The sequence below is a fragment of the Hippoglossus hippoglossus genome, chromosome 24 (assembly GCF_009819705.1).
Source record: "Hippoglossus hippoglossus isolate fHipHip1 chromosome 24, fHipHip1.pri, whole genome shotgun sequence".
In the NCBI taxonomy this organism is placed as follows: Eukaryota; Metazoa; Chordata; class Actinopteri; order Pleuronectiformes; family Pleuronectidae; genus Hippoglossus; species Hippoglossus hippoglossus.
In genome coordinates this window covers 20,573,214-20,584,515 of record NC_047174.1, presented here as the reverse complement: position 1 = coordinate 20,584,515, position 11,302 = coordinate 20,573,214, and the positions used below count along the sequence as shown (strand labels likewise).

The 11,302-nt window shown below is 41.1% G+C and overlaps 1 protein-coding gene across 2 annotated transcripts; it reads left to right on the top strand.

Annotated features, from left to right (window-relative positions):
• Positions 1 to 2,689: 2,689 nt before the first annotated feature.
• On the top strand, positions 2,690 to 11,302 carry zfp36l1b (zinc finger protein 36, C3H type-like 1b). Of its 2 annotated transcripts, XR_004613331.1 has the most exons (3): positions 2,690 to 2,907; positions 7,807 to 8,901; positions 9,047 to 11,302. XR_004613331.1 is itself a non-coding variant. In XM_034580485.1 (2 exons), exons 1-2 carry the CDS (start codon positions 2,854 to 2,856, stop codon positions 8,824 to 8,826), a joined length of 1,074 nt encoding a protein of 357 aa, XP_034436376.1. In that variant the 5' UTR covers positions 2,690 to 2,853; the 3' UTR covers positions 8,827 to 11,302. The 2 variants fall into 2 exon arrangements, 1 of the variants encoding a protein (XP_034436376.1); XM_034580485.1 differs by having other exon boundaries at positions 7,807 to 11,302.

Here is an 11,302-nt window from a genome sequence, read left to right as displayed (position 1 = left end):
TTAGAGTACACGAGTAAAGCGAGTGTTCAGTGGTAGTGTGCTGAAAGTCAGCGCACATGTTGCAACTACTAAGTTCGCGTCCCGCCCCTCATCCGATCACACACACGCGCATTACTCACAAAAGTGCAACACCGAAAAGAGATATTACACAAATATTCAATAACTTCACTGTAATACTGTATATTCTCGCCAAAATCACGTCACAGGTCCAGGGAGTCCTGCTGGATATGCTACAGTACTTAGTTGGACAACATCTGTCAAAAGTGATTCTATATGATCTCGCTTATTGGTCATAAAAACAAAGGGAGGTTCACAACTAATTATTTCGATAAAATGTTTTGATTGTGGGACTGGAATGAAACAATAAACTGTTCAGCGTGAAACCCACTTTTCAACTACTGACCCCTGGGAAGGGCTCCTACACCAAACGCTCAGCCTTCTCAGAAGAAGTAGTTTAGATGTCTGAGCCATTTCTGTACGTCAATTCATGAAAATATGAAATAACATTAGGTTCTGGTTTGTGTAAAGCAAATATGGCACCTTCTTACATGGCTTCAATGTTGAAGAGATTCTGATTAAAATTCAACAAAATTGAGAAATACATTTTCCGTTTGTATTGCATAACCATCAAGGGTCTCCTTGTGTTTGCCGTGTAGTTGGTGTCAATACACTTTCTTAAACAACTTTAAGACCATTAAAACGAAATAATTTTTCCAAACTAAGTACTGTAGCATAGCCAGCAGGGCTCCCTGGACATGTGACATGATTTTGGCGAGAATATACAGTATTACAGTGAAGTTATTGAATATTTTCCATAATAAATATTTCCAGAAATTATACTAAATCACTTTTTCCCAAACTAAATACTGTAGCATAGCCAGCAGGAGATCCTACACCTGTGAAGTGATTTTGGTGAGAATATACTTTGAAGTTATTGAATATTTTCCATAATAGATATTTCCCAAAATTATACAAAACCACTTTTTCCCAAACTAAGTACTGTAGCATAGCCAGCAGGGCTCCCTGGACATGTGACATGATTTTGGTGAGAATATACAGTATTACAGTGAAGTTATTGAATAATATATCCCAAACTTATGCAAAATATATTTTTTCGAAATTAAATAATGTAGCATAGCCAACAGGTGACCCTGGATATGTGACATGGTTTTGGTGAGAATATACAGTATTACAGTGAAGTTATTGAATATTTGTGTAATATCTCTTTTCGGTGTTGCACTTTGTAGACGGTCCCTGCGCACTCGTCTCACAGCAGGCTGTACATAGACACCAATGTTCTGTGTCCATCACGGAGGACGACTCATACTGATGAGAACTGGCCTGTAGCCCGTTGTCCACCTTACTACGGTGGGAAGTATGCAGCGATGGTTCTTTAACAACGTTTCGCTTATGACTTATTGATCCGGGAAGTCCGAATCTGTGAATATCTTTCCAACTTTACTGAACTCTCTTACCAGTTTCCAGTTTGGCTTCAGGTGATAGACTCACTCTCTTAGGTTAGGCTTAAAACATGAATCTTTGATCAAGCTAATGGTTGAGGCTGGCTCAGTTGATTCCAGAAGCATCCCTTAGTTATGCTGCAATAGGCCAAGATTGCTGGGGGAAACTCCCATCATGCACTGAGCACTTCTCTGCAGATCTGACATTGCAACTGTACCTGCACGTGGGGGGGTCATTTCCAATCTCACATTAATGAAACAGTGTGTTTTGGCATCAACAACTCTGTTAGTTAGATACCTCAAATTATTAAAGTGGAAGTCCATGCTCTTACACAATAGTTGGCTTTTAAATCACCTTGATAGGATTAAGTTGCTAAAAACCTCTGCAATGAATCCTTTGTGCTGATATTCAAGTATATGGAAAATGCTACCATTCACTTTGATGTCTGACGATGTCAGTTCTGTCTGTTCATGTCAGTTTTGTTCATTTTAATGTTCAGGGAGAAAATGTGATTGCTTTGTTTGTTTGTGGCAGACTGTGTCCTTTGGATGGCGCCATTGACCAAGATTTTTACATCACCCAATGCAGTACAATACATTTGTGTTGCAAGCTAAAAAGCTGAACTAGGTCTGGTACTGTAAATGATACATGTGATAATCACATACAGTGCTACTGAATGACTTTCACTGATGGTAATTAAAGGCCCCTGAGGATACTGACACAAGCATGGTACAATAAATAAAGTTTTGTTTTTTGTGCATTAAAATGTTTATTTTCAATCAAAAAAAGGGGAAAGATTTTCTTTCTAAAATGGAAAGTCTTGTCACCCAGTCAATCAAAACCGAAATATATGACAGATGTATACCACTACAGATAAATCATGTTTTGGACTGAATCGAATTTTTGCAAATGACATTTTTTTGCTGGAATTTAGTTATATTGGTTTTATAATTGTAAAAAAAATAACCCTACAGACAACATTATTGTTTTTTATATTTGCACTGAAACTTGATGGCTGTTTAGCATCAAGTTTCAGTGCTGAAGGCTTGCTGGAGACTTTGTATAAGGCCTATGGTTGCACTGTGTTAGCATCATATAGCACCACACGTTAGGTGTGTATCTTTATGCAAGGAGAAGGAAGATGTTTTTATTTGAAAGTGTATTTGTGGAATGTTTCCTCTGAAGCCCGGATCAGACTCTGGGGCAGGTGCGTCCAGCAGGGGCGCTGTGTGCCCCAGGCTGCACAGTGGGCCCGCCCACCCCGCAGCCATGGCCGCCGCCTGCTGAAAACGAAGTGCGCAGCAGAACGACGCGGCAGAGGGGGGCTCTTCACGGAGCAGTAAACAACAACTACCGAAGTGAAACAGCAGCTCTTATCCTTCACCAGCCAACATGACAGCAACTGTTATATCTCCTTTCCTGGAATACGGAGAAGTCGCAAACAAGGTAAATGACGCCCCCCCGGGAGCCGGCCGACTGACGGTCTTTTCTGCTTAGAACATGCTAACATTAGCCTAGCCACTTTTCTTGCTGCAAGTTTGGCTTGAAGTTTTTCAGGCTCGCAACTCGTGTCACCCGCTCGGTTGTCGACTCCTCGTGGTACACGTCAGTCATCCACTCAGAGGCTTTATAGTACGTCTTTGGGATGTTGTCTTTGCACGGGTGGTTAACTGGCGAGTGTTAGTGAGCGTCATCTGGGAGGTGACGTGAGCGTGGCGCACACTGAGCAGTCACAGATTAAAAAGTTAGACGGGTCTCCATGACTTGTTACGTGATTCGAACTTTGCACCAAACAGTGTCAAGTAAGTTTGTAACTACAGATCCCTTACGCTAAGTTAACTTGTGTCGGCTCCTCTGTGTCTGTCTGGATAGGCACTCAGTTAAAACAGCGCCACTGTGTCACCGGAGGTAAAAAGTTTCAGCACATGGCTTTGTTTGTCCCAAGTTAGTTCTGAGGGAATTAGCTGCGGCGGTGAGACTTTCCCCATGAGCTGTTGAGGTGCAACTTTGATGTGATGGTGTGAAACGGACAGTGAGCACCAGCTGTCTGTGTTAACGGCAGAGGGAGGTTTAGCTGCTGCTCAGAGACTGTGACACTGTAGAACCCATCTCTGTATAATAATGACGGATGCACGATATAGATTTTTCTGGCCGATATGATAACCGATAATTGCATGCTTCACATGGCCGTTACCAATATATATTTCACGTTTCTTAAAAATAAGTTCATAGCCTTTAGCTTATGCACACCTGATGGAGAAATTGCAAAAATACAGTAAGCAAATATGGATGAATTAATATTCCATTGTTAACACGACACAAAGAGTTCTGATTCAGTTCCGAGTGTCCGTTTGCTTCGAACAACTTTAGGTGGAGGAGGAAAATTTCTCCTTCAAAAGAATTTAAATTCAATATTTTGACATCTCAAATAAGACATGTCAATGTATTAAAATAGTAATTCAGATAAAATAATGAGCTGCAAAGCTAGTCGCCAGCAGCTTTAAGTTTAAGAGTTTGTACATTTATGTTTTCACCTGGTTAATTTAATAAAGAGGCTGAAAAGCACCAGTAGGGAGACCCCGGTGGCATAGTATATTGCCACACTGCCCAGTGGCAAGCGACCATAGTGCTGGTAAGGTTGGCGGAGGACTTCTCAGCCTCGTACTGGGTGCAGGCAGCGGAGAGCAGACTGTGGAACGCTCCTGCCGCACCGCGCTAAAGCCGGCAGCGAGCCATCAGTGCAATATTAATCTAACAGCTACACAATGGTCACGCTAGTGTTACCTACAAGTTATATTATTAGAATATAACTAGATGGCTACAAATCAAAGTGTGGGTCAGATTGAATACTAATATAAATATTTGGACCACAACATCAATTGTGCAATACCATCATCACCATGTTAAGTCAATAGCCTAATTTTATTAAAAAGTAAGACATAATAGCTATATCAGCCGCTGCCTTCATGCAAGGTGCAAGGGAGCAGCCCAACTGATCAATGAAAGCTCCAGAAGTAGCATCTTAGCTTAAAGGGATAAATCTCCAAAAACGGAAAATTCACTCATTATCCACTCACCACTATGTCGATGGAGGGGTGGGTCTGAGTGTTTGAGTCCACGAAACCCTTTTGGAGTTTCAGGGGTAAACAGTATTGCAGCCAAATCCAATACAAATGAAGTAAATGGTGACCACAAAAACACATCAAATGCCTCCATACTGCTCCTGAGGCGTCATCCAAGTGTCTGTATGCCCCGACATTCAAATTCGACTTGATGATGTCATTTAAACCATGTTTTTAGCCTAAATGTCTGCAGTTGTCTATCTCCTAGTTACTCCTGCAGTCATTGCAGCTATCGCGAATTCTCGCAATACTCACCAGTGTTCTCACGAGAACTTGCAGTAGCTGCAGTTACCCCTCCATCGGCAGAGGGGTTAGTAGATAATGGGTGAATTCTCATTTATGAGTGAACTATCCCTTTAAAAAGATGAGAGGAGTGTTTGAACCAGACGGGGACACAGAGGCAGTCACACGAGAGGAAACTTTGTCGACTAGGCTTTAAATCACAGGCGGCCTACCGCTGCAAATTTAATACTGCCACAGTTTCAGGATCAGGGCAGAAGCACCTTTGGCCCGGTCGCAATTTACCATGCCAGAGTATCCTGTCGAATTGTCCTAACTCCGCACTGGCCTACACTACCTTTTTTTCCCTTTTAACAAGTAAAGACCAAAACTAATCAGATGTTATTAGGACCTGTACAGTACTTGAAGTCATTACTTTGTGTCTGTTTGATTCAATCTTGAGGCACGCATTTAAACACATTGGAAAAGAAGAATGATGCACACTCAGTTCACCTGCCACATACAACACGAGACACGAACAGCCAGGACATAAGTGTTAAAGTGACCGAAACGGTCAAGATTCTTGATTTGGCCCCATCGATTAATAACTAAATAAATGTATCGTCTGTTTGCGCAGAGTGACAGAGACAAACACAGACACGGGCTGTAGACAGGATAGAAGTTCTTCTGGCAGATTATGTTGAAACAAAGTGTTCCTTTTAACTTCAATGTGGCAGAAGTAGCCTTTCAAGTAGCAATAATATTGATTCACAAGATTATTTTAAAGATCAGCTCTACGTGTGAATTGAAAAGATCTGGACCAATGCTCTGAACAACAGAAAAATGTGCCACTTTGAGATTTACTGTTACTGTAGTTACTGTGTATTGATTATAGGGCTTTACCCAACCAAGAACTTTGCCAGTCAAATCAGATTTGGCTGTTCATTAAGACTATTCAAGTCACACTTAAATGTCCTCAGAAGTAGCTGCCTATTTGGCGGATGATATGGATCTCTCACTCAGGTGGTGACCTCCAGTTTTACATTTCATACTTATCAGTTCTGGTTCTTATGGAATAATGTTTCTGGATTCAGGGGGAAAGCAGAATATGTTGAAGCGCTGTGGCTCAAGGGGAGTATTAAAACACATTCTTGTACCATGCTGCATGAACTTCACACACTACACAAGTCATTATGTAAAGATAAGGTCTTTAGATACAATGATTTCCAAAAGTAGAGTTAAAAAAACGTTTTTTTTTTAATTAGTGAGATTTTTTTATTCCGTATTAGGGCTGGGCGGAATATCGACTATTTCAATTAATTATAAGTCAGATTTAGCTGGGGCTGGGCGATATGGTAAAAAACATCTTGTGTGTATATATATATATATCACAATTTGAATCCAATCAGCACCACTGCACTGAGGCGCATTGCTCTGTGCAGATCAACAAGTGACTCTGCTCCTCTGACGTTTTCTAATCACTCACACTTAGAATTGTTCTTTATAGAAACCTGATGAATTCATATTTATGTTCCTGGATAAATGGGGTGTTGCTTCCTCTGCAACAATGAAGTTAAAGCACTGCGTTAAGTCATTTTCTGATCATTAGTGATCGTTGCGGTCACTTTAACCCTGATGTCCTGTCTGTGCACGTTACGTCTCGTGTTGTGTAGCAGGTTTAAACATGTGTCTCATAAACTCTAGAGCGAATCAAACAAACCCAAAGTAAACATCACTACTGTTTGTGTCCTAATAACTTGTGATCAGTAAAGGTGTTTATTGTTAGTGTAAAGTGAACACAGGTCAGAGGGGGAGTGAAGAAGAAGCAGACTCTGACCCATAAAGGACCACCAGACCTTTAATGTGCGTCTGTCCTGATTCTGAAGCAGTGCTGGTTATAATATTTCAGCTTTATAATATTGTTTTGACAGACAAAACATGGATGGGTTGAGTTCTATAGACCATATCTTATATTTCTATCAAGGATAATTATCTTTATTGTTTTATTGCCCTTTTTAGTCTGGATTAGTAGAGCCAAAATACATATTTTTGGAAAAAAAAGATTGTATTATGTTCACGTGAAGTGTAAAAAAGGTTCCCAGTATCTCATAGAGATAAAACACCCACTAAACATGAAGGAGTTATCAATTTTTGAAACATCAACCTATAAGTCGCACAACTGTAACTTGAAGTGCTTAAAACTCTGATATTTACTCTGATACTGCCAGATTCTCTATAAGAAGTTAGCCTCCAGTATAAAATACTTTTTCTGTGTATTTTTGGAGTAATAATCTGAGGCCAAAGTACCTACTAGAGAACAAATTTCAGTTTATTCATCTAATTTTGTTGTGGGATTAAAACTAAAATCACTTAACAAGTCATGGAGACCCGTCTAACTTTTTAATCTATGACTGCTCAGTGTGCGCCACGCTCACATCACCTCCCAGATGACGCTAACTAACACTCGCCAGTTAACCACCAGTGCAAAGACTAAATTCCAAAGACATACTATAAAACATCTATTAAAATTTCTTCCATAAGTAGTTTATGAGCCTTATACTTTTCCAATTAGGGCTTCTTTACCAACTAGTACAAATACCAACATTTGTTTAATTTGTGTTATATCATTTATATCATTTAAATGTTAAATGTTGACATATTGTGCAGCTATATATTTTACAGTCTTAGCATTTTATTTTTATCAGTCTTTTTTAATAAAATATCGATTGTGTATCGGCAATTAGCAAAAAATAGAGATACGATTTTTGGTGCATATTGCCAAGCCATTATCAGTATTTCAAATTGAAAGCTCTATGGTCCCAAACCTGCTTGTGAGAACGTTGACTACTTTCTGATTGCTTTACCCAGAGAGTCTGTTCAAAATGGATGCACTGCTCAAAAAGGATTCATAAACGCATCACACACTAGTCACTGACTATTTATATTACCATGGTGGAAACTATTTATATTACCATGCACTTACTCAACTTTTTTCTCTTTACAGAACAATAAGATGTTCACATACAGCAACAACAATAGTCTTGGTGGAACTCAGCTGACGCCTGCCACATGCTCCAGTGCCAACCACTCCTGCAACCCCATTGAGTCTCTGCTGGACAGGAAGGTGGTGGAGGCCCCCTCTCCAGTAGGCCTTTTCCAGCGCCGTCACTCTGTCAGCCTCCCCAGTACGAAGTTCATTCAGAATCAGTTTGTCAACAGCCTTAAAATGGATCCCTCAGTGTTGCTCGGTAACAGCTGCAGTGGCAACAACAAGGAGAACCATTTTCGTGAGCGCTCTTACTCAGAGCTAGGGGACAGGCTGCGGCCAGGTAATCAAGTGTGTGTGGGGGTAAGTAGCCAAGTCAACCCTAGCCGTTATAAAACAGAGTTGTGCCGACCCTTTGAGGAGAACGGCTCCTGCAAGTACGGAGATAAGTGCCAATTTGCCCATGGCTTGCATGAGCTGCGCAGCCTCAGCCGTCACCCAAAGTATAAGACGGAGCTGTGCCGCACCTTCCACACAATTGGTTTCTGCCCATACGGCCCTCGCTGCCACTTTATTCACAATGCAGAGGAGCGCCGTGGGCCCCCTCCCCTCTCTGTCTTCAACAAGATGGTGCGCCCTCGGCTGCAACACAGCTTCAGCTTCGCTGGCTTCCCCAGCTCAGGCGGCCTGGATGATAACCCTACCTCAGTCACACCTCCACCAGTGTTCTCCACTGAAGACCTGACGGCGTTGCAGAGCAACCCCTTCACCTACTCAAGCCAGGAGCTTACCGGCCTGTTTGGCCAAAGCTTGGAGCACCCACTTCCATGCGAGCCTCAAGGTCTGGTCCCCTCTTCCCCAACCACTCCTTGCTGTTTTCAACCCACATCAGAGAGCCCCCCCATTCCCCCAGACTCTCTGTCTGACCAAGAGGGGTACCAGAGCAGCGTGGGCAGCCAGAGTGGCTCTGAGTCCCCCCTCCTGGATGCCTCTCGTCGTCTCCCCATCTTCAGCAGGCTTTCAATCTCTGATGATTAAGGTGCACCACGGCATTGTTTGACCTGAGGGAGAGCAGGAGGGAAGGAGAAGGTTGAGACCACCAACATCAATAACTCCCTCCTCCTCCTCTCAGTCTTGTTTACAGGAGTAGGAGAACACCGGATGCCTTCTCATTTGAGGATTGTCTCGCCTTCAAGGACCCCCACCAAACACCGATCAAGTCTCCTCAACGTGATGAACAGTTGGTACACCAGAATCATCTAAAAGTACAGGCCCTGCATTGGAGGCCATGATGAAGTAAATGTGAAATGATTTTGAGCAGAAGCTCAGAGGTCACACTATAAAGTAGTTTAATGACTTGTTGGTGCAGTCAGAGTGGCAGTGGGGGCAGTTTGTGTGTTCATTGTCCAGTAGAGGGTTATTACCTGTGCTGCAATCTTTACACCTCCGGGGCTTATCACAGCTCAGTGTTCAACTTTTAAATGATAGTTACCACCAAGTGAACTGGAGAACGTTTCTTAATTAGACTTCTCTTCTAGTCGTGTCCAGCTTCCTGTCCCTTGCCATGTGATTGTTGTTTTTTTTTTAGGCCGACTTGGATTATTATGTGCCTTGTTTCACTGAGCTGGTGGTCAGTTATCTTTCTCTAGGGGTTTTGAGTGCACAAAGTTTTTGAACAGGATTCAATAGAAATTCTGAAGCCAAAGCTTGAATTAAAGGGGAATTTCACTCAAATTACAAGAAATATTATTTCACTTCCCTTTTATTAACTTGTATAGTCAAGCTTTTCTTTTTCCAGTCTCTTAAGATTTCAGCCTCCATCCCAAAACATTGACGGTGGGTGGAATTTAGTTTATGTTCAAAGAGTTAAAATAGATTTGCTTTAGATCAACATCAGCATCTCTGAACTAGGATCTCTGGATCAGCCACAGAAAACACTGGGGTCTGTTTTCTCAGTCTTTTTGTAAAAAGGAGTTCTATTGACTGCTGTTGTCACTGAAGTCTGTCTTGAAAAAGACAACACTTTAGCAAGGGAGGAGGTAAGAAAGATAGTCTTTTCTCTGGTAGTTTGGGTGACCTCTTAGCCGTTGGCAGGTTCCTGCTATTAATTTGCCACTTCAGAGTCATTAGAGTTCAAACTCTGCTGCAAAGTTGATATCATTAAAGCCTCAATAGTTCAGCAGTTGAGCCTTTTCAATCCCACACCTTTCCAACCCCCCTCAGATCAATTCTGTGTCTGAGGTGATATGTTAGACAGCTGTCTGAAATCAGGTGAACCTGAACTCTTCTGTTGATTCCACCATGTTTAATTATTATGATTATTATTATTATTATTATTATTATTATTATGGTCATGTTATTTTCTAGTTTGTTTCTCAGAGTCTTTAGTGTTGGGGCTCTGGTCATCACTGCTTATTTATCAAAATGTATTTATTGCTGATCTTAAGCATTTTTTTTATTTTGTATTTATCTGGTTAATTAAACTATAGAATATATATTTTCTTTTATGTTAAATTATGATCTTCCATATTAATCACAGGATGACTGTTTATTTTTATTCACAGTTAATATATTATTCTGCAATGACGTTTTTTGTAACACTTGATTTATTTTGAACGTGAATTTTAATTTAAAACACAAAGGTTTAGCATTTGTATTTATTTTGTGTTCCTTCCACATGCACCATCAGTTCGAGGTTCTTTGTGGCAATCTGAAGGCACGGACGCATTGGAAGTGGCAAAGTTAATGCCCCACTGCAAGCTGTATGCCTAACTACAAACTTTATCTATTCATTATAGGGGTAGAAATCTGTTGCTGCCATTATCAGTTTCAAGTGAAGAGAGAAGCCAACACAGTAATTACCAACTAATTGGATAACCAGGGTAGAGTCATAGTTTCTGATGGTCTGGACTAAGTATGAATGCACTTAGGGTGCGGGTGGTGTTGGTTTTACAGGGTTTTTCCAGCCAACATTCACAATATGTGCCTCTATCACAGCTGCCAGATACCGCGTGTGTGTGTGTGTGTGTAAAAGATGGGGTGAAAAAAAATGAAGACCTTACTCTCTCACGCGCTTTTAATAGGTTGTGTGAGAGTTAAGACTTTAGGTGTAGTGTTAGGGGCTGGAGAATACATTATCTCAATGAGCGTCTGAACAGCTAATGTGTGTGTGTGTGTGTGTGTGTTTTGTTCTACTGGCTCTGTGTCTGATACCTGTACTCTGGAGCAGGATTTGTGTTCAGTGAGGTAACTTCAGGTTTGACCCTTGGTAAATCGTCATGGCAATTTATGCTGCACAGCTACTTTGAGATAACAGGTCAGCATTTATATAAGCGTAGCATGACCAATCAGTTCGCTTGGAAAATTGAGTCACTACACAGTGTTTTCCAAGAAACTATTTATTTATTTATTTGAGATGTGAGACTGCAGCTGACAGTATAAGACTAAAAACCGTAAAACACATCCCGTGAATAGATCTAAGCAAACACATTAACTTAATGGAATACAAAAATGT